We start from the raw sequence: 23,210 nt of genomic DNA, 5'->3' as shown, positions 1-23,210 counted from the left end.
TGCAAGCCTTAGGACTTGAACGAGGGGTGGGAAGCCGGAGCAGCCTAGATTTGCAGGAAGAATGAGCTACTGTAGGACTGGACTGTACCACACAATTGTAGCCATATGTGATGCTGGTTTAAAAAAAAAAAAGAAAAAACAAAAAACTCAGAAGTCTGTATACAGTGCTCATGTGTCTCTTTGATGATGGTTTCAGCACCGCACCAGAAGATCGGCTGTCCTGGTAGCATTTGTTCAACGTGAAGTGGCCACACCATGCACAAAAACTTTGGCTGTTGGCTGTTGAATCCCACACTATTTCCCTTTTGCATGCTGTGGGGGTTAATGTGTTTGCTTTAGTTGACAGCCTGAGCATGCAGAGGCTCCATTTTTCTTTTGCTCGAACACTGTATAGCTTGGATTTGGATTTGGCTTAAACAAATCACAAGAACCATCTCTTTGTATTGTGTAAAGCTTATGTTCCTGTGAATGAAAGGATCATTTGTGGATTACTGGAAGTGCTGCAATTTGAAAAGAGCTATGCTGGGGAGGATGCAACTCTTTGCCTGGAAGCGTGGTGAGAATTTTCAGGTCCCTTCATAGCCCTTTCAAAGCTGGAGCAGAGGGACTCAATTTACATGGTCTCTCCTGGTGTTGCCACTGGCCTGAATGAAGTGTTTGTGCTCTGTGTTATCCAGGAGGGCGATCACTGTGTGGTACTTTGTGTGAGTGATGATTTTCATTTTGCCTGTTTTCCTTCCCTATGTACGTGGAAGGGAAGACAATGCAAAGCAGCGTCTGTTTTGATGGTGGTGACACTGACCACGAAGCAATTCTGGTATTTCATGCATCATCACTGTCATCAGCAAGCGTTATTTTTGCGGACTTTTCTTAAGCATCTTTCACGCTGGTAGCTGAAAAACCCTTGCAGTCCCAGCTCACGATAGCTTTGCACAGGGAAAGGAAGTAGCCTTGAATTAGCTGTAGTGTGAAAGGCAAACAAATTTGAGGGTACAGTGCGAACAAGAAAATCACGGTTTCCCCATGACTTGTTTAATACAGTGTCTCACACTGAAGTGCTTGCTCTGTTCCGTGCATCCGTTTTTCAGTGGAGTGGCAAGGTGGGATGGGGAGTAACATTGAGTTGAGGTGATTGTGTTTGTGGTTCTTAAATCTCTGTGCTGTTCTTGGAGTAGAGTAGGGATAGATCCTGGGCGCGTTTTGTGTGTACGCAAGTCATTGCTGTCTGTGGTTGGGAAGCCATCCCGCAGCTCTTACCTGCTGTGTGCAGGTGCAGTGAAGGACGAGGAAAAGTCATGCTGCCCTTAGTTGCCTGAAAGTACTTTGTGTCTCTGGAGTGCTCAACCTGGGGTCTCTGCAAAGGATAATAGATGCCATACAGGTGAGTCAGCCTTTTGTGCTGAGGTCCAGGTGCTTGACTTATTTTCAAGCTGGCGTGCTAGGACACACACTGGCATTCATCGCATTTGTAAACACTCCTTCAAGCTGAGGAAGGCTTTTGTCTTCGAACCTGTTTTCCTTGGTGCTCTGGCAGTGACTGGCGTGACGCATTTTCCCCAGGTGGCATCAGCAGCTTGTGAAAGCTGCAGGAAGGGTTTCTGCCTCGTGACCTTTGTTACAGGGTGATCTTCAGACAGCATGAGCGAAGTTCCAAAAATAGAAACAAAAAATACAGATATCTGTACTTGTGACTCCATGACAGGGAATGTAGGCTCCATGTCTTCAAGCATCCCCTTGGGCCGTGTAGTTCTTTTCATTGTTTCTGCTCCATGTAAGTTTAGTGGTTGACAAGTCATTGCTGCAGCGCAGGAAGCAACGATTTTCTGTTTGTTTCCTCAGTGGTGGAAAGACCCTTGCTGATATTGCTGAGTGGAACAGAGCAGAGTCGTAGCCTGTAGTGCTGAGTTTAGGCTCTCACTTCTATGAAAGAATGCTTACATTTCCCTTTAATATATATTATTCCTTTATAGCCTTTCTGTTTGAATAAGACTTGAGTATTCAGGTCTGCAGCAAAGAACAAGTGAAAAGCAGTTCCTGATCAGTTTTCCCCCGTGTTTGGTGTAAGTATAGCCTTGCTGTTAGGGTTGCTTGAAGAAAGGAATACTGGGCAGCCCTAAATCTACACTGTGTTCCTAAGGAAAACAAAAACTCGACAGTTACATAGGAATTACGCAGTGCATCTAATAAAAAAAACAGATTCAAACACCTGAGAAGATTATTTTCTTTTCTCCTTTCTGTGTAGCATGGGTGCTTGTGTTTGCTCTCTGTAGGCCCTTGTCTTGCGAGCCTTGAGCTTGTGAATGATAATGAAGACTGGTTTTAAGACTGATGTACCTGTGGGACTTTCAAATGAGAAGTATGGAGTGGAATCCAAAACCTTGAAGCCCACTAGAGGTTGAGGTTTTGCTTCCCCTCCTTCCTTGGCCTCCTCCATTCCCAGTGGGCTATGAAGCAAGCTCTCCTCTCCAACAGTTGCCTGAAGGATTAGACCGAATTTTTTTTTTTAAGTAGCAAAATGGATCTGAATATAGTCAACTTCTGACATGTTATGTCTGAGAAAGTTAGAATGCGTGTATAGGCTGTAAACTGTTGTGTAGCCAATGGTGAAGTATTGAGTTTTAACATGCCTCTTGAATGGGTACCCCTGGGATGGAAAAAGTGACTTAACTGTATATTGTCAAAAACAAAGAACAACTTTTGGTTTGGCCGTTTCGTAGACCACTTAGCTCCACTTGAAACTGGTTTTGCTGCAGACTGCTGCTGCAGGAGCCGGGGGTTTGTCCTTAGTGTCAGCTGTTTGCTGTGTGGGTGGGGGCACAGTGCAGGTGCTGCTGGCACTTGGGGCTGTTTGTGCCCTCAGTGAGAAATTCCTGCCTCGCCAGCAGAACCAAAACATGCTATTATCTTATTAGTGCATTCACTCTTAATGCAATTAGCCCGCATTACACTTTAAGCTACCTTTATTGTGTACATTCCCACAGTTTTAACTCTTTATCATTTAAAGCTTATGAGAAATTGAGTGAGACTTAATTCCACCCATAGTCTTGATAACAGTTGGGTGCGATTGTATCTGTGTGACTGCAGAATGAGAAGTGAGCGTGAGCACTAACGTCAGGCTTTCAGCAGACAAGGGGAGGCAGGAGATCACTCCTGCCCTTTCTTCCATGAAAGCATGTTTAGATAAAAGGTGAAAATTGACCATCTTGGTATTCAGTGACATTAAATTTACATAAGGGCTGATCAGCTAGGAAGTTCCTCCTGCCCTCTATTTTAGTAGCTCTAATTTTTCTGAAAGAACACATGGTATGCCTCAGTTCCATCATTTGAAAGTTTTGCAGCCAACTCTTTGGCAGTTTTGCTGACTGTTGTATAAATTGGTATTAGAGGTGATATTTTTGCGTGGGTTTTTTTTTTTTTTTTGTGTAAGCACATACATCCTTAAACCACCTGAGTCATGCGTTCTATTTTTAATATAAAGTGGTTTTATATTAGACTCAGCATGCCAGGATTGGTGCTGATGTGTTGTGAATCAAGAGGTGACATGTTGAGGCCTCCTTGAAAGGGGAAAAAGAAGGGCCAATTGCAAACTCTGTAGGATCACTGAATTCATTTACAGGTATGTTTTTATCTAATGGGCATGCCAGGCAAGTAATTGTTTTTGGGCTGACACCCCCTGCCTGCACCCCACTGAGCTATATTGCCCAGGGAAGGTGGCCATGGTGAGACAGCAGGTTGGGGCTTATCTGTTGAAGGCCAGTGTGCGCAGAGCAGTGTTGCTTCCCATCTTGAGTTGAGCCACTTTGACAATGTGACCTGACCTCTGATTTTTTTTTTTTTTTATGGCCAAGCATGCTTTTTACAGGGGAATTTTGTTCAACTGGTTAACTCTGTATGTTAGATTCAAGTCATGCTGCTGTGAGTGCCACCGAACTTGTTTTACAGAGTTCTCCAAGAAACCATCCAGCATGGGATTCCATGCTGGTGTATAATTGTCTGAAATGATGATAGTAAATAATTTAGAGTCTGGAATCTCCTTATAGATTCATTTTGTAGTCAAGAAAACGTTATGCTTTGTGTACACAGTTTGCTCTGGCCCACTTTCGGAGTGGGCACCTCCACAACGTTAGAAAGTGGTGAGATCCCTGATTTCTGAGCATCCTGTCCTTTGTGTTTTGGGGTTTCTTTACGAGGCCCCCAACCTGTTGGTCACAACTTAGAGGGCTGTTGCTTTTCTGAAGGATCTGCAGAATCACAGATTCGCTTGGAAAATGACTTGTTATTCAAATGTGGCTGGGAGCATTTGAAAACCATAAAATTGCCTGTTTAAAGGCTCCCAGTATTTCTAGGGATATGTGCTCAAGGCTATATTCTCCTGATTAGCTTTAATTTGACTGCTTTTAGCAGTGCTAGATAGTATCAAGTGTTTATTGTATGCAGTTTATATGGATAAGGAAAATACGAGTCTCTGTTTCTCAGACTGGGAACAATGTTTTTAATGCAGCTGTTGTGATCCCAATACAACGCTGCTTTTGAATAGGTGCACAGATCTCTGTAATTATGAGCGGCGTGGTGTTTATGAGAAAACCTACAGCATTGTTGAATGCTTCCCAGCTGATGTTTGGGTAAAACAGATAAGCTCAGGTATTGTCTAGAACTGATCATCTGTGTCTTGGAGTTTTTCTTTCCTTATTTATTTTTGACGGCCCTATACTCAATCAGTGGGACCTGTGGGGTATGGAGCCATGCCGCCTGGATAACAGCGGCCTTGGGTTGGCTGCGAGCCACACAACCACCCAACAGTTCTGTGCTCCAGCCCCATGTCACGAAGAACAGATTCATGGATATTTGTCTCGCTTCAAAGTTTTGGACAAAAATTAGAACGTGAAAAGCTGGCAAATGTGTAGGGATACAGCTGTGTGCCACCCTGCCCGTGTCCTGGCTTGTCTCTTGTCCGAGCGCTTGCATCCTCTGCTGGAAAGCGGCTCCGGGTGTGCTGGTCTGTGTGCTTTGTGGCATAGTGCGTGTGGATAGAAGTACGAACAGGAGTATATCGTGCTGATTTTTCTCTGCCACTGAAGGGAATAGAATACATAGCACAAAACTTCATCATGATTAAATAGTTTGAGATGTGCTGCAACTTTGGGAGAAGACTTTGTGTTACCTCTTTGGTGAGTAAAATATTTGCTTACTTTGTCGTGTTTGATAACCATTGGAGATACCTCCAGCTTCACGGATCGGGGCTGGGTTTTTGTCCCCTACAATCTTTAGGAAATGTTTGAGATGCCAGCGCAGCTAATGAAGGCCTGACACATGTCCTCCTTGTTTTTATTTGATACCTTCCTCTATGAAGAGTAGCACTGGATATGACCGCTTTTCTTACTTTCAGAAAGTTTTTGAGTAGTTTTCACCAACTTGGTTAATGCATTAAAATAGCAATTGCTGTTTGTTTTTAAGCTCAGGGAAAAATATGTGCTTTTTAAAAAATTTATTTTAAATGATTACATTTGGAATGCAGAGAAGTGTTTCCTAGCAGGTTTTAAGTAGGTCAGGATCTGTGCTGCCTTTAAAAGGGAAATTGCAGGCTGACCTGCTTGGTGGCCAGCGTGGGGGGAGGCTTTGCTGTGTTTTTTTCCTCTCTTTTCTCTTTCTTTTTTAAATAACTCAAAATGTTTACTTTTGAGATTGTTTCACACATTGTATATTATGTATATTATAATATATATATATACACATTGTATTTTGTAGGGTATTTCAAGACATCCCTGAAATATTTATCATGCTGTGTCCCACTAAGAATGTAATCTTAAGGTCTCCACTGTTTACGAAGCACAGTCTATATTTTATCTCATGCTGAGTAAAGATGTGATAATGGTTGTTTAGGGATTATGTGAAAATGAAGTGAGGAATGACCCTTAAAAATTGGTAGGAAGCAGGAGATTCCCAAATGAGAGGAGGGAGGGGGGGAGCAGTTTGAATTGCTACTGCTGGGATTTCCTAAAGGATACTCCTTTGCACTTATGCAGAGGAAAATGAAGACTACTGAGATAAAGAAGCTTTAATTTATGAAAAAAAAAATTAAATAAAATCTGTTTGGTTACAGACAGTAAACCTGTAACTTTAACATGCCTGTGCCATTTGGGGCAGATATGAAGATTTCAAATACTCGGTGGAAATGGAGGGAATGACCCCAGTGGTCCCTTCCAGCCCAGTCTGTGTGTGGTTATTTTCAAGTGAACATGTTCAGTAAGCTGTGAATTGTTTGTTAGATTTTTTTAATGATATGTATTTGGCACGTCAGCAGTTGCATCTTACATTTTTGTCTGCATTTTCAAAAATGGAAGTACACAAACCTTTCACTCTTTGTCATTTTCTTTCTTATTGCTAAGTTTTCCCTTTAAAAGATACTCAAGCTTCAGTCTTCAAGAATTGAGTCTCTTTGTGGATGCAAGATGGCAATAAAATATTGGTCATTATTTCTTTTTCCTTTAATGAGCTTCTCTGCAACTTTCAATGTTAACCATAATTTAGACTCAACTCCATAAGGTATTTAAGGACTATGTGAAGGTCATTATTCCTTCTCTCGCATTCTTTCACATTGTTACAGTAGAGGCAACAAAGCTTTAGCAAGCCACTCTGAGCATGGCTGTAAGTCAGGCAATTAAGAATGGCCCAATCAATTGGAATTCCAATAGAGAATTGGGATATGAAGTAAAGTTGCCTACGCTTACCTGGCAGACCTGAGTCCTTACTGTTGAAAGGCTGCTGGTGCCTTTGGCCTGTCTCACTGAACGGCAGCAGTCTTGGGAAGCAGTTTGTTCACTAAGTCCACGTAGGACTGATGAAGAGGAGGGAACGATGAGGTGCTGAGGTGTGGCCACCACCTTTTACTAAAAAGAAGCCATCCATCTAAACTTGTTTTGCTTCCGAGCTGAGACATGTCATAGTGCAAAGTGTACAGAAGTAAGCATCAGCTAACGTGTACTTGCAACAGAGATTTGTTTTTTAAATGCTTGTATATATATCTGTTATTTACGTATTAAATTGCGTGTACTATCTGAAATAAGACAAGCTAAGAATGTTTACTCTCTCTTTTTCTTCGGTGCTGTTTTATCAGTTGCTAAGATCAAACAGAATGGTATGGTTTTACCCTCTCTCCTTTCCAAGTGAAAAAATTGACCCAAGTAAATCAAGCTTGGATTTCCAAGACATTCACATGTCATGTTTTATGCCAGATAAGATAAATTATTTGGTTATTGATGGGAGAATATGAATCTGTGTAATTTAAGAAAGAGTGCTTCAGATGGACGGCTGGGAGTTATTTCTGTTATGAGCAGAAGGAGCAGATGCAAGAACATCTGTGCCGTGCATGTCGTTACTGTAAAAACAGAAATAAATGCAGTAGTAAAAATGCATGTGAAATTTCAATATTTTCAACAAAATCAGCTTTTCCATCTCCTTTTTTTTTTTTTTTAATATTTCTTCCTCAGTTGTTATTCTCTGTAGGTTTCAGGATCTAGGACAAGCAGCCAGGACCATAGGTAGGACTGGACGACCTCTTCTTGATTACCAAATCGAGCTGTCTTCAAATGACAACTGGGTCATAAAATCTTCCCCGTGAGCTCACTAAACTTCATTGTGAAGCTGATTTTTGCCACACTCCTTCTACTGGACTCTCACTATTGTGGCTGATAAAGACTAAGATTTCCAGTATGAAGTTTCAGATAACTGGTTAGACCTGCTAATTGTAATTGTTATTTAATTATTTATGTAATTATTGTTCTTTTTTTTAATTAGTGTACGAGGGTGTCTTGCCCACTGCTTGGTGCTTTTAAAGTGATGAGCTCCCATAGCTTTGTGACTTTTTTTCAAATGCATGAATTTCTGTTTGGCTGTGTTACCTTCTGTTTCTGTTGTGGAAGCACTTGCCTGTAAAGTAACCTTGCATGCTTTGTTTAAAATATTCTGCAATAATATGACATGGGTTCTGGGTCTTTTATTTTGATCAATTCTGAAAAATAGTTGCAATCCTTTGTTTGCCGTCCTGTCTGTTCTTCTTGTATTGCTTGTGGTAACTGTGCCTTGTCACCTCTTGGGAGGGATATTGATAAAGCAGCTGAGGGTACCCTCAAGTAAAGAAGGATGCTTTTGAGATCCTATTCTCTTTCCTTATGCTTCTGGGTCAAGCTAAAATAATGTCTTAAAAGCTTTGTGAGATGGAAGGAAAGGACACATTTTAATAGACAGCGTTGTGTGCTCTTGAATTCAGAGCTTAGGAAGGGAGCTTTTCATGCTGCCTCCCAGAGACTCTCTCCAGTAACTTGTTTCTGGGTCCTGTTTGATCTCAACCAGCATTTCCTAGGGCATGGCTCTGATGGGTGTCTTCCAGTTCAGTATTGTTTGGTTATCTCCATGGGCACTTGTGAGGGAGCCTTCTTCCAGGGGAAGTATTTCTCCGAGGGCTGAGATGTCACACCTCAGATAGGTTTGAAAGAGGGTGCTTCAGGCTGCCCAGAAGTGTTGTGGGGTCTTCTGTTTGGAGAACTTCAGAAGCTGCCTGGATGTGGGCCTGGGCACCCTGCACGGGGAGCAGGGATAGGGCCAGAGGGACCCAGATTGCCCTGCCAACCTCAGCCGTGCTGTGATTCTGTGCTGGACACTGCAGAGGGCCTTTTATTCTCAGAGCTTTCGAGGCCATGCGCCTACCACAGCTTCAGTTGCTGCTGTGCCATCGTTGTTCTTTGCAGCCCAGCTGTTCTGCCGCAATGCTTGTGTTCCAAGCACGGCCTCAGTCAAGGGATCCACAGTTGTCAGTACCACCTCTGTGTAAATACAGTGGTGCAAGCTGCCTGAATGTGAACACTGTTTGTGGGATGCCCTGACCTGTCTGCAGGAAGTCTGGCTGTCAAACTTGTTGGGGCCTGGAGCTCACTCATGGGTTCTTCTTGTGCTTGGAGATGGGATCTGCCAAGCTGTTGAGGCACATGGCATTACTCATACAGTGCTTCACCGTTCTGATGGGCACCTGCATCCTCTGGTGCTAAACACAGCCCCCCTTCCAACTTCAGCCTCCCTAAGGAATGATTCTGAAACGTGTCAGCCTTTTGAGACCTTCATGGCGTAGTGTGATATACTTATTGCTCTGACTGTGATTTTATATTTGGCAACATCCTGCTTAAGTGTTCTCACCCTTGTTGCTCGTTCCTGTGTTCACTTTGCCCTTTGCTATGTGCTGGCGTAAGCATTTGTGAGCTATGTGGTGAACCAAATGGGTGAGTTTGTCTGGCAGGAAAAAAAAAAAACAGCAAATAACTGTATGGCTGCACAAGCGTTTGCTTCTGGCCCGTGGGAGACAGCAGCAGGGAAAGGACGTCGTGCAGCAGGGTGAAGGGAGATGAGCAGCTTCTTTGGAACTGCTGCTGGCTCAACACATACAAGTGCAAGTGTTTTTTTCCTCCACTGAACATACAAAATCAAGGTTACAAAGACTTTTGCTGCTCATGGGAATGTTTTTTGGCAGAAATGAATGGAACTATTTATCTAAAATAACTTATCTAAAAGGAAATAGTTGATTATTTTCTATCATTAAAGTGGAGCTAGCGCAGAGCACTTCGAAAGCACAATCTGCTGTCACTTTCAAACCAGGCAGACTTAACGGTTCTTCCTTATACGCTGCTCTTTGAGCACCAGCAGTGTTCTCAGTGCTGCCAGGACCATGGAAGTTGTCTTAGTTGTTCCAGTAGACCGTTCTGTTTAGCTCTTTTTAAGTACATGCATCCATGGTATCTCACTGTGTTTGACTAGTTCAAGGAAACCAGACTGTGTAGTTCTTATGCAAAAGGTGAAATACAAGTCAGTGCTTTTGGCAGAAGTTTGGCTTGGTTCCTCCCAAAGGCTGAGAGAGAGGAGCCAACATATGCAGAGCATTCAGCAGGTATGCCTGCAAGAGATCGCTAAAGGTTTTGATTTGGGGAAGTCTTGCTTTTGAGACAGTTTTTAGAACACTTGCATGCTTCCCATCGAGACCCCAGACCACTGTTGTTTTTATGGAAAACCTTGGGCATGTGCCCAGTTCTTTTGCAGTTGTGTGTTTTATCAACTTTATCTTCTTACTGTCTGAGATTAGACACGAAATGCGGGAGTGTCTTGTGACGAGCCCTCAGTATTGTGGTCAGGATCTCACATCATACCTTTAATACCATTTTAATTTTTTTTCCACTTTCTACTGTATGGCCTTGTTTCCTTGTCTTGCTTCCACATGGCATTGTTGCAGTGTAAATTGCGTTGCAAGGACAGAACAGAAGGTAGAAGCCTTGTTTTAATTCAGGCGAAATATTTGTGGTGACTATTTTGGGTCCCTAAAGTGTTTATTTTCTATTACATGTTTTAGAAATATCACTTGAAAAAGCTGGTATTTGCAGGTATTCCATAAGCTGATGCACGTGAGCCAGCAAGGCCTGCCCATGGCAGCACAGGAGTTTCTCCCATGTCACAGATGGGTGTGGGGCAGCGTGTCCCGTGTGGAGTTTGGTGTGAGATCCTGAACTTGGGAATGTTAAGTATGTTTGTCCTGGGTGCTGTGAGCCAAGGGGCGCATTGAGCTGGACCCCGTCTGAAGGGCGTGTGGTTTGCAGGTTTAAGGCAGATGTGGAGAATTTCGTAAGCGTCTTAGGTTCAGGTGTTCCGTGGGCAGCTCCTAATCCTGGAAGCAACCAAGCCTGGTGTTTGTTGAGAACCTGAAGAACTTGCAGAAGTTCTTACTGAAAGAGAATAAAACAGAATAAAAGGATTATTGACATAGTTGAATTATTATTTTAGTGCATGTGTTTGCCCAGTCGACTGTAATGGATTTGAAGTCGTTACTCTGGTACACTGGGTAAATTCTCTATCGATTTTGGTGTGCCTAGTCATTGTGAAAACATTTATTTCTCAATGCCATGCAGCTGCTTGAGAATTGTCAAGAATTGGCCTTTCAAGTATTGGCTTGTCATCTCGACTCAATTGAGATAAATGTGCCATAAGATACGTTTTCATTATTGTGTGTTTAACTGATTATGCAGCAGTATCTCATGAAGAACCACTTCTACTTAAACATCAGTGAAAATATTTTCTATGTGCTTGGAAGACCAAAAAAAAAAAAAAAAGTCTCACGTTCTGAGTTAGTTAAGTTTCAGTTTGCTGCAAAACTCTTATCAGGTCCAAGCCACTTGAAATGGTTTTGTAATGGAGATGTTGAAACACAGTGGCTGGTGGAAGTGTTTCTGTTTATCATTAATTCATGCACAATGTCTATTTTTTGCTTTCGATGCCACCCATTCAAGGCTGTAGCTCAACCACAACCTGATCTGCTTTCAGGGTAAGTGCAGGTGGGATGAGCTGGGCTGTTGCATTTGCAAAATGACTTGGGCATGTGTCTGGGCGTTTGGAAAATAGGGTTAACTAGGGCTGAGCGTCTTCTGAATTTTTGAGGTATCTGGGTTCGTTTAACCTCCTTCTTTCTGCAGTCTGGAGTAGAACTTGTCTGACAGAACAAAAATGAAACAAAAGTCTATGCGTGCATCCTTTTCCCCAAAGATATAAATAGTCTAAAAGAAAGATGGTATGCTTGGCAGGTGATGCTGAGAATTGACATAATGCAGATATAGACCGACTGCTAGCGCCTTTTTTTGTTTATACTTTGTTGTTTAAAAGAGGGGTTACGATGGAGGGGTTGAGATCAGCTCTCTAGGGTCTCAGTATTTTTGTGGGTAAAAAAAGAAGTTGGAGGTGATTTCTACGGCTCAGTCTTGCAGTGCATGTTACCATGGGCTGAGCAGAGGGGAGCTGCAGGCAGCTGAATATAGCTTATAAAGTGTTACATTCTCATCTGCTGGTGGATAGAACTGTGCTTTCTACCCAAATGAGATGTCTTATTGCCATAATGAGCTCTCTTTCATGTGTGCCATTGCAGTCATGCTTCTTTCTCATTTTTGATCCCTCACCTGTAACGTAACATGGAACAAACTAATTGTTTTATTTGGATCCCAGAGCTGCTTAGATCAGCGAGAGTTCATCATTGCTGCAGACTCCAGGAAGAAGCTGCCTTCTAGGATGTACCTCTTAGTCTGTCAGCCTGCTTTTGGAACACAAACCTGCAATGGCCAATTGCAAATAGTAGATGAGCTCTTGGCTATGCAGTAGAAACCACTGTGGGTTCTGAGCACTTGCTAAAGGTACTGGAGGTTGTGAAACAAACAGGTCTGATGGCTGCATGCTCCGCATTGGGCCATTTATGTCCTTGCTCAAGAATCTTGGTGCAAGACTCAAAATAATCTAATCTGAGCTAGACAGAAAGCCTGTGGATGTTCTTAGAAGCCTCTTTGATTTAAAAATGGGGATGTCTCTCTGTAAGCTTTCTCATGTGTGTTTTCTTTTCCTGTTTGTTTTTAATCTTCCCTGTCCATAAATCAAGGATCGTTCCACTTCTGTAAGTAAATTTCCATCTGAATTGAGGAAGAAGTGAAAACGCATCTTCTTTTTTGCTGATACTTTCCATTCCATTTGTTTGGAGTTCAAGTCTTGGCTCTGTATGGAAGACTGTATCGTTATGTTTTTAATCTAAACTTTTCCATAGTAGAGAGGATGGTTTGTTTTGCCTGCTAGTTTAAATTACAGAAACATCGTGGTTATAAAAGCTGAAAAAGAGGGCCTTAGAGATTCTAAATACTTGATTCTGTTTAACGAGCGTATCTACTAAAAATAGCCTTTGTGAAGAAGGTTAGTAACTCATTCTTTAATATTCCCAGTCAACAGCAACAGCAATAAAGATTTTTTTCTGAACTAATTAATGGCTGTATATCAAAATCCTGAAAATTTTTGCTCTGGTCAGCAGAATCTAAAATTTAAAAAGAAAGGGTATTTAGTGCTCTGCTTGTGAGAATGTCTCTTTCTTTATTCTGTTTTGTTTGCTCTGTTGCCAGCCAAGCTAGAAAAATAAGCAGTGCTGTCGAGCTGTGCTTGTGTTGAGCCATCCCTGTCTGTTTGGATGTGCCAGGGGCTTCACTGCTTATCTCTTGTCCTCCCCACATGGAGTATGTGCGGAGGAACTTCTGCTCTTTTTCTGCAGCGTATTTAAAACACTTTTAGTATGATGGTGAAGCCCTTGAACGCTGAGATGAGTGTAAGGCGTGCTGTGCTCTTTGTGCAGCGGCGGTGCCAAACCACGGAGCTACTTTATTACTTGCTGTCCTCAAAAATGCACATCGCTGTAGACTGCTTAGGCTGAGCCATTCCTTCATGGGGATGAAAAGGAAGAAAAATACCGAGCAAACCGATGTCCAGGGTACTGCTGTTTAGTTTCCTGTCGTGGATACTTTGTTTTTCCAGGAGATGATGAGGAGGGGCTCTCTTGCCAGGAGTTCTGGAGATGGCTTTTCTCCTGCAGGAGTGAGGAGGAGGCGTGGGACCAAGCGTGCTTCTGTCACTGGGAAAGCAGCTGCAGCTTGTGGGGACGCGGATGGCTCTGCTGGGGACTAAGTTTGGATCTGGATGGGTGCATTAAACCTATGGGGAGATGGAGAGGAGGCAGGGCTTGGGCTCCGTCCTGTCCTGCCCCATATAACCACTTCTGCGTTCAAAGGGAATTACGTACGGATGGATATAAGTGTGGATGTGTGTGAGTGAGAAAGATCTCAATCACCTGATATGGGACTCCCCTTGTGAAGTTTGCACTCATCTCTTTTTTTTTTTTTTTAATTTAATTTTTATAGGAAAGCAGTTTTCTAGCCCTAGGAACACTGCTCCCAGTTTGGGCAGGCACGGAAGCACTTGGAGTGCTTGTGCAAGGAGGGGTGTTTTCCCTAGCTGGGTCCTGCGTAAACTTGAAATGTCTTTGATTTGGGGGAAGAGAGAGGGAAAAAGGTGAAGTAGTTTCAGGTGCTACTGTCTGTGCATAACATCTCGCACAGGGAGACCCTGTTCTGTTGGTCCTTAGGCAACACTGCGATAAAAACAAATCAAACACCTGCACTTGGATCCACTTGCCAAGTTCTGGAGCTTTGCTCACCCTTTTTTATAACTTAAAAATAGGAAGGAGGAGACAGGTTTTTTTTTTGTTGTTGTTGTTGTTTCCAAGTGCTGTGGTTGCTGTGTTGAAAGATGTACAAACAGTGCTGGCTGCCAGAATGAAGGAGACAGTGAAACTGTCGTTGCGTGCAGGGCTGCTGCAGGCATGGGCTAGTTGCGGGAAGGAGAAAGAGCCTTTCCCTTCCCTTCCTTTCCCCTCTCTCTTTCATTTAGTGTTGCTTAACAGTGAGTTAAAATACCTCCCTAAAGCAGCCTGAGCTCATGTCCTCGTAACTTCTGACTTTTAGACATAGCTTGCTGAAAGGTTTGATCTTTCCCTTCCCAGCTAAAGTGTATTTAAATGCATTTGTTCCTCTAACCAGAGGAATGCCAGGGCAGGAAAATCTCTAGGTAAATCCAAGGTTTGCTCTTTGGCGCAGTCAGCTGCAAGACGCTTTTTGAGCTGGACCTCTACTTCTGTTAACAAAAAAAAATGCTGTAATTTTTTTTTCTAATTGTAGGATACAATTGCATTTGTCTTGCACTTTCTAATCTTGCAAGCAGCAGCTGGGCAGAACTAGTTGGCAGTAGTCAGCTCTGCCTCGGTGTGCACTGGAACCAGTCAAGTTGGGAGCGGGTCTACGGGGTGGAAGTTCTGTGTAATATCCTTTGCAACCGTGTCAGTGTTGCTTCCCTTAACTTGTTTAGATTTTGTGCTGAGCTGGTGAAGGCACAGCCCTTAATGTGCGACTGTCTTGGCTTCAATACGCCCAGGTTATAAATAGACAGCCCTTACCCCCCTTGGCAGTAGGAAATGACTGCAGCAGGTGTTGTCCTCTGCTAGAAATTCGCACTTATTCGTACCCAAGTGCTTTTTAAAAAATAACTTAGCTCCTAGTGCGCTCTTCCTTTATTAAATGCCCACTGACTTCTCAGCTAGTGTCATCCCGAAATCTTCATTAAGATAAAAGAAATAAAGCCAGAAGGGTATTTTTATTTTTGTGCAGCTTCTGTAAGACACCTATTTATGTGCAATTTTAAAAGTATTAACAGAAGGTGTAGGAGGGGTGCAGAATGTCGGGCGCTGGTAAAGGTGGCATAGGGATTCTTTTGGGTTCCTTTCATTGTGTTGGGCTGGAGTTCAGCTGGGTTTGTTGCAACAGTTCCTCCACAGTAATGCTGGTAAGGGCTCGGAAAGCTCTGGGCAGGATCTGGTATCCCTCCTTGCGCTGAGAAAATAAACGGGGCTTTTTGTGCGGCAAGGTTGTGCTCAGAGTAAATAAGGATATTGCAGCCTGCTTCGTGTGAAATGAGTTTGGTGTCAATAAACAAACTTCCTCATGACACAAAACCCATCATTGTGTTTGGATTAGCTTTCAGGCTCAGCAAAGAGGTGAAGCTGTTTGGGTAGGGTGAGTGAATGCCTTTGTGCTGCTGAGGTCGTTTCCTTCCAGGCATGGTGCGGAGCCCCTGCTTCAGTGCACGGGTTGGGTGCTTTGGAGGAAGAATTACAGAGTTCAGTGTTACGATGTGCAAAAAGTGAAAGAAAGGGGAGATGTGATGTTTATTTAGAGTGTGTGTGCAACAAAAAAGGGGGTCCATCAGGTGTTTCAGTTACTGTTTAACGTGTGTGTGTCTCTACATCCTTTTCCCTAAGATGTGAGAGCTGCGTGGAGCTCCTGTTTGTAAGAGGGGCTGGGAACTGCCATGAGTGCGATACGCCGCTGCGGAAGAGTAACTTCAGGGTGCAGCTCTTCGACGATCCTGCTGTTGACAAAGAAGTGGAAATTCGTAAGAAAGTGCTGAAAATGTGAGTGTCACCAGTTAAAAGATCAAAATGTGGATTTGTTACATGGATCCCATTTTCAAAAATTGTCTTATTTTTCCAGTAGCTATTTAAAAGCAAGCAAACAAAAGCTCCTAAAAACCAACACCATAACTTAACTTGATTCCATTTAGCATCGAGGGATTATAGGGAATCTGACTTTATACAGCGACTGAAGAATGAAGTCTCAACTTAGCCTGAAGGAATTCCTGCTTAGCGTTAGAAAATGTTGGGTGTTTCTGTGTGGGGTATTTGGCAAAGACCTCCCTCCCAAATGGAGATGATTTCATGCTGAGGACCACAGCTGCTTTCCCTTTGAGGGGGGTGAACATAGGAGTGGGTCAGAATTAGGACCTGGATTGTTTTGTTGCCTGGGGACCTGTTTGGAGAACTGAAGGCTAGTTCCCTTCCAAATGAAAATGGGCAAAAGAGAAGCTGTGTTCACATTGTTTTCCACTTCACACAGCAATTGTTAGCGGAAATGATTGCTTACTTGCATTGTGTTGCGAGACCATCGTGTGGATTTGAGAGCTCTTGGAGTTGAGATAAATTGCATCTCAAATTGCATCTTATGTCTTGTGGCCATGAAACAATATTTTACTAGGAAAAAAAAGTAGGCCACTTAATGAGTGCTAAAAGAAGGCCTGATGGAATGTAGCAGACTTAAAGAGAGGTGTGCAAAACGGAACACGCAGGTAAATCATAAGCTTGGCAGCCTTTGTCTAAGACTTAGTGAAGACTTAGACTAAATGAATCTTATGATATTGCTGAGATGTAGGAAAATTGCTTCATTGAATACCAAGATGCTGATGTGGAAAGTAATAATTTTGAGGTTTGATTATAAAGTCTACTGAAGCTAGCAAAAGTTAAGTTGGAATGAAGTCAACTTGGTTGACTAAACACAAAAAGAAGCATAGTTAGAACAGAAAATGTTGTAAAATACTTGGCCCGCTTGGATTTGCCAGATTAATTTTTAGTAGACAGGAAAAAAAATCTCCAAATTGGGACTGTGCCTGTGTTCTCAGAATTTGATTTTTATATTTCTAAGTGTCATGTGTCTTGGTCTGCAGAGCAGGCAGAATCTCAGCTCTATATTTTCTTGTGAAAGCCTACGTATCTTGACTTTGAGAGCTTGTCCATGTTCTAGCCAGACTTGTTGTCCCCTTTTTCCAGCTACAAAGAGTTGGATAAATGAGTTCTGGAAGGATCTATTGATATGGAGTAAGATAATCATGTAGCACTTCGAGTTTGCTGCTGACATAAGCTTTCTCTTGTTGGCAAAAAGCCCAACTCCCTTTTCCGATGCTTGTAGAAAAAACTTTTCTTGTGGGTGTTGCTGTTGTCTCTGCCTTTAGCAGGTTTTTCATGATGACAGGTTGGCTTGGAATAACAGTGTATTTAGGTTTTGTGCTTCTGTTTACCTGTAATGCTGGAAAAGGAGCCTGCAAATAGTAGGCAAAGATAGCACTGATTTATACCAGACTGTCTCCTTTCCAAGCACTTCTGTCTCATTTTAAAGACTCTGTACATTAGTCAGTTGTGGGAGCCACAAAGAACATTGTTGATAAAACTAGGTCAATACTTAATATGCTTGCAGCAAGAGCCTTGCTGAATTGAAATTTCATCTGTGTGCGTTATATAAACGGTTGTTTCTCCTTTCTCAAAGATACAATAAAAGAGAGGATGACTTTCCCAGCTTAAGTGAATATAATGATTTCCTGGAAGAAATAGAAGAAATTGGTAAGTCTTAACGCTTGCATTTTTGATGTGCTGTGCTCATGAGACCATAGGCCTTTATCTTGACAAGCTGCCTATGAGAATGTCTAAGTTGGGTTCCTGTAATAGGATTTATTGCAGTATCAGATGTTTATCTAATTACTTTTTTTCCTGTATATTTTAACCATATTTGCTGAACTGTAGGGCATTGTGAAGCAAAACATTTTATCTGCCAGAGGAAAAACATGATTCAAAGTGGAAGTAGTGCTTTATAGCTGGAAAAGAAAGGCTTGCAGGCAGTTGTCGGTGCTGCACTGGGAAAGATTAAACAGAAGAGAAATTCAAATTTTCATTATACGCCTCCATTAGCTTTATCTACCATGACAGAAGCCATATGGTGTCTTTCATCAGTTTTGCTTCTGCAAGTTACAGTAGTTGAAGCTGCTTTGAAGCTGATGACCTTACATACCACTGTGGTAGCATTTTATGTTGCTGTGCAGAAGAAGAAGGTTTAGGAACAGACATTGATTTCTTTCTCTTGGGTTTAGTTGAAGTAGAACTTTGCCCTTTGGAAAGGGCCTATGTTATCAACAGAGTTTATTTTTTTCTTAGTTAGGGTGACGTGTGATTTATGGTGGAGTGATGGATTTTGCTTAGAAAAACATGGATGTGTTCAAAGGAGAGACTCCTAAATGGTTTGCTTCTTAGTTTTATAGACTTTTTTTTGTCCTGGAGGATGAAGAGGTGGCTTAAAATGTGCAGGAAAGGCAGCAAATGCAATTTGAAGGAAATCATGGAGATGCCTCTCCCTTTCAGCTTTTCAAAGGAGCCCTTGCTCCTTTTTGCACTATGGCGTTTTGTAGAAACATACCCCATACACTTACTGCTGTGAGCAATGTGTCATGTTTTTGTTGGCATCAGAAGGCTGAGACTGGAGAGAGCTAAATCGTGTGGCTGGGAAACACCAGGCACACTCAAATGGGTCCAAATATCTGGAGGAGACAATATGGGTGTAGTTCTGTTTGTATATTTTTTGGATGGTGTAGAGGAAGGAGAGAGTGAATAGAAAGAATGATTGCAGCTTAGCCAGAGGATCCTGGAAGAGTCTGTGTGCACATAGAAAGAAAAACTGTTTTGTATTTATGTAGCTTTAAATACAGGTTTCCCACTTACTGCTGTTACGTGGTGTTTTGGTATGTGCAACAAGGGAGTTGAAGTTTTGCCTGAAAACTCCTGAACCTTGTCAATTTGTGCAGCATGTTGTGATTCTCCAGCTCTTGGGATTAGGTAGTTAAATTTCAAATGATTCCAGAGCCTCTGATAGTAATTTGCTTTAGAAGCAGCAGAACTCACAGCTGGTCTTTGTAACCTTGTGAAGAAGAGTGAATTTGTCTGTAATCTTGTGCTGGTCCTGCAAACATATCACATACAGGAGCTCAGTAAATGCGTGTCGGGAATTGAAGTTAGTTGCTGGAAAGGGACACCTAAAATACCAAAAAGGACCAGAAAGACCAAATACCTCCTTCCTTATTAGTGTATCAGCCAGGGTTGTGTGAGGAAGGAAGGGGTGCAGTCAAAAGGCTCTTAATTTTCACAGTCACAGGAGTAATTTGTGATCTACTAATGTACAGTAGATCAGAATCCAGAGGGCTGGTTAGATTCAAGAACGCATCCAACAAGAATTCAAGCTCTATTCTTTCCCATACTCACATTTTGCTTTCAAACTTCATTGATTGTTGTCATCTCCCCAAACGTCCCTGCCTGTGTTCCTGAGCAGTGCTCTCCACCTCACTGCTGTCGGGTAAGCAGCAGTAGTGTTACTTCTTCAGCATTTTTTTAGGGCAGGTTGTGTGTGGCATGGCAGAACAATGTGTTAGAAGGCGTCTTCCACTCTATGGGTATTTTTAGATTTTACTGGTAAGAGTAGTTACTTCTTTTTCTTTGTATATGTGAATTCCCTGCTCGTTTGTGCACGTGGGAAACTGGGCTGCGGGAAGGGAAAGAAAGAGTGTAGTCATGCGGAGCAAAGCTCGGCCTCGTGGGGCCAACGTATGGCAGGTTGGCAGTGCTGCTGGTGGTTGTTAGAGCCGCCAGGTTGGGAAGCTAGGGAGCAGAGAACCCTATCTTCCCCTTTCTATCCCCTGCCCCAGATTTCCAGTATTTCTGTGAGAAGGTCAACGTGTTAAAAGGCACAGCTTTACCCTGTTTGCTCTTTGCTGGTAAGTTTTGATCTTAAAGTTGTGAAGGGGTTTCAGATAAAGTAGTTGCTTGGCAGAGGAAAATATGTAAACATCCTGTGTAGGTACACTTATGTGACCCTGGCATGGTTCTGATAGCTTTTCCAAATGTTTCAGGTAGATGATCTCCAACATTTGTAGTGACTGCAGTGTTTTATTCCATTGATGAGATGTGTGGCCTCACTTGAAGCACATTTTCTCCTCTGTGTTAGGCGTATTGTAACTACAGACTTTTCTATTTAAAGAAAAGCGTTGGGTGGTACAGAAAAAAGAGGTGGGGGGAAAAGGTCAAACATTAGGGTAGTCACCTCTTAAGATTGCTGTTATAAAAAACACATTTTTAAGTGGTTTAGAATGTAGCCACTAAATAATGCTTTGGGCTACAATGTGTTATACAAGGCCTTAAAATAGAAACCACATTTTAATGCAGGCTTTCTCCAGAAGAAAAATCAGTTGGACAATTTGAAAACACTGTAAACAGTTAGTTGTCATTAGCACTAGGAGTAAAAATGAAGTGAAAAGGTTAAAACGTGTCATTGGGAGTGATATGTGCAACATCTATTGAAATAAGTCACATCTGTGTCCTTCTGCTGAGAGGGACAAGGTTGAACCTTAGAGTTTGCAACCAGGGTCTCAATCTCTGGGCATCATGCAAACTTTTCTTGTGCTTTCTACAAGATTTTCTTCTTCCCCAGGGTTCTCCACAGCCAGTTTTTGAAAACCAGGTGTGTCAGCTTTCCAAAGCAGGGCCTGCCTCCTAACCTGTATGTACGCACTGCTTGGCACCGCTCTCCTGATACCTGAATGAGGCCTCCAGGCATTACCGCAACACAATTACTAATAGTTATTATTACTTTTTAAAACGTTCAGTACATTCATGGTAAAAGGAGGCTCCTGTGATTGTGCCCCTTGGATTCCGGGATCTCGTTACTTCTCGAAGACTTTGTGCAATACCAGCTGCCTGGTGACTTGTTTGCTCCGAACATTTGTCTAACGATTGATCCTTGGGTAGACAGGATTTTTTTTATCTATGATCACTTGTAGGTTATGTTGTTTATTGTTTGAGGTTTTTTCCTGTGTGTATGTAAAAAGATGGTATTGCCGTTGCTAAGAATGGGAGGAACCTAATATGAAATAGAGTGGCTTTATCAAAGATCAGTTTCAGTCATCGCGTCTGAGCTAAGATTTCAGTATCATGCTGTTCCAGCCAAAGTGATCCTTCTGGGACCTGATGGGGATTGGTGATTCGAATAATTCAATTCTACACCAAAGTGTTTTTCTGGAAAATTGTCACAAGAAAAGACAACTGAAGATAAATAGAAATGTCTAATAACGCCAAACTAGATCTTTTTTCGTGGCTTCATTTTGCATTTAGGTTTCCCTGATAATTATTTCATAGTAATGTTCGTGGGAAGAGACCCTCTTTAAGATTTGGTCCATCCCTTCTACCACCAAATTGCTCCCACCCTCATAAAAGTGTGAGGCCCAAGAGGCTTGCCCAGAGATGGAAAGCACCAAACAAAGGTGCCACTGCAGCTCAGGGCTCCCTGTGCAGGCTGAGGATGTGGTCGTGTCTCCACTTGGAGTGCTCTGCCCAAAGCACTTCTGCCGTTCCTAGTCCCTAGTTGGCTATTTACAAAGATGGTAATGGAGGAATTCTTTGTAGTAGGGCAGGAGGAATATTGTTTACAGCAAGCTTATATTTTCCTTAATCCATGAATTTCTCTTAGAGAAAAGACTTGGAAATGTGGCCATTTCCCCACTAGCTGGGTTCAGCTAGAAGTGTAGAGAGTGGAAGGTGAAGGTTTTAAGAGTATTGTGGATGAGAGAAAAAGGATCAACATTGGAACTGACTTTGTAGGTCTTTAAAGTAACCACCTGCTGTTTCACCAGGGAGTCAGTGAGCCTAATATTTGAATAACAAATATTTTACCATGTTAACATTACTGTCTCTTCTAGGAGGAGAAATCTCAGACAGTTTTCAGTATCTCAAACTTAAAAAAAAAAAAAAAAAAAAAAAAAAAAAGGATATTTTGATGGATCAAATTTGAAGTTCTGCAGTGGAGTGACATGCACACGGTGCAGCATCTCTGGACAGCTTACTCTTCCATGTAATCCAAAATTTTGGCTCTAATCTTCTAGTTCCTTTTATAACAAGAAAATCCTCTCCCATTTATTATAGAACTGCAGAATAAATGTTTTTTAAAAAGCAGTGAAAGTCTCCCTGCAGAGGCTGAATTTCCGAAGGACAGAGTTTTACCTAAATAGAATGAAAAGTTTCAGGAAAACACAATAGTCTTCCTGTTGTACTTCAACAGATGTCTCAAGGCAAGTCAATTTATAAACCAACGAGTGTGAGATGGATAAGTAGATAAATAATTGTTGCATACAAAACAGCTTCTGTTTCTTTCCCCTGAAGGGTTTCAGACCTCTTATATCAGCTTATGCTATATTTTAACATGGACAAAAATAAGTCTGTCTTCTCTTTGAAACCTTTTCAAACTAGCCATCTGCTTTGCCAGTCATATTCAGACCTACACCAATATTTTTTCAGGGTAGGTGTAGCATATGAGTCAGTTTTTTTTTTTTAACTCTTTCTGTTCTAGTTGTATAATTTTTGTTGTCACTTAAAAAAATGACGTTTGGAAGAATTATGTTTAAAAAGAAATTTCTGACAAAACGCAGATACAACCAAATCAAACAATGCTGTGTAGTCCTATAGGTATAGAAGGTAAGATGCTGAGTATTAGTCACTGTGTTCTTTGATTTAATATTGCCGGTTTTTAAATGCCAGGTAAATAGTGGAGGGGGCACGGGAGAGAAAGAAGTAATGGCTGTTATTTCTCACAGCCTAGTCCCCCTTACAAAATGAACCTGACTATTGTAATTATGGAGATAAAATGGCAAGAATCTGCGTTCTCTAATTATTGATGAAGAGACTTTGAAGCCTATGGCAAATAAATTATATGTTGGAAAGTGTTTAGGTGACAGGTTGGCCACTGATAACTGTGTGGTGTCAAAGAGCACAGTTTGTTTTGCTGCTGGGATGTTTATGTAGGAGGGAGGATATTCTTTTCATTTATTCAAGGACAGCTGTTGATACTGATCTTGGTATAGACTAACCAGATCTTCATACTACTGCAACAGAATGTAAATCTCCAGTATGTTAAGTCTTAAAATGAGGACCCCTTGGTGTTGAGGAGCAACAAACAGCTAAGGATGATTAAGACCAAGACCACATTTCTCCTCAGTGATGGCAAGTCATTGTTTAGTGGGAGAAATCTGTTCTGGTCTTTGTGGGAATAGGGGGTAAGAATCTTTCTGATTGCTGCCCTACCATATCCTCAGGTGACAAAGTAAAGTAAGATGGGCAGTCTTACTCTAGTTAAGAA

The 23,210-nt window shown here is 42.0% G+C and overlaps 1 protein-coding gene across 2 annotated transcripts in view; it reads left to right on the top strand.

Annotated features, from left to right (window-relative positions):
- Positions 1 to 23,210, top strand: part of MNAT1 (MNAT1, CDK activating kinase assembly factor) — a 116,332-nt gene that overhangs the window by 14,321 nt on the left and 78,801 nt on the right. Inside the window, exons 1-3 of one of the 2 annotated variants that reach the window (XM_021402811.1) lie at positions 11,268 to 11,353; positions 15,698 to 15,850; positions 17,532 to 17,605. In XM_021402811.1, the coding sequence (XP_021258486.1) occupies positions 11,283 to 11,353; positions 15,698 to 15,850; positions 17,532 to 17,605 (298 nt within the window). In that variant the 5' untranslated portion in view covers positions 11,268 to 11,282. Of the gene's footprint in view, positions 1 to 11,267; positions 11,354 to 15,697; positions 15,851 to 17,531; positions 17,606 to 23,210 lie in introns of those variants that run through there. The other variant, XM_021402812.1, reaches the window with a different exon arrangement.

The sequence above is a fragment of the Numida meleagris genome, chromosome 6 (assembly GCF_002078875.1).
Source record: "Numida meleagris isolate 19003 breed g44 Domestic line chromosome 6, NumMel1.0, whole genome shotgun sequence".
Taxonomy (NCBI): Eukaryota; Metazoa; Chordata; class Aves; order Galliformes; family Numididae; genus Numida; species Numida meleagris.
The sequence above is the reverse complement of the archived record's forward strand: the minus strand, read 5'-3'. Positions and strand labels throughout refer to the sequence as shown.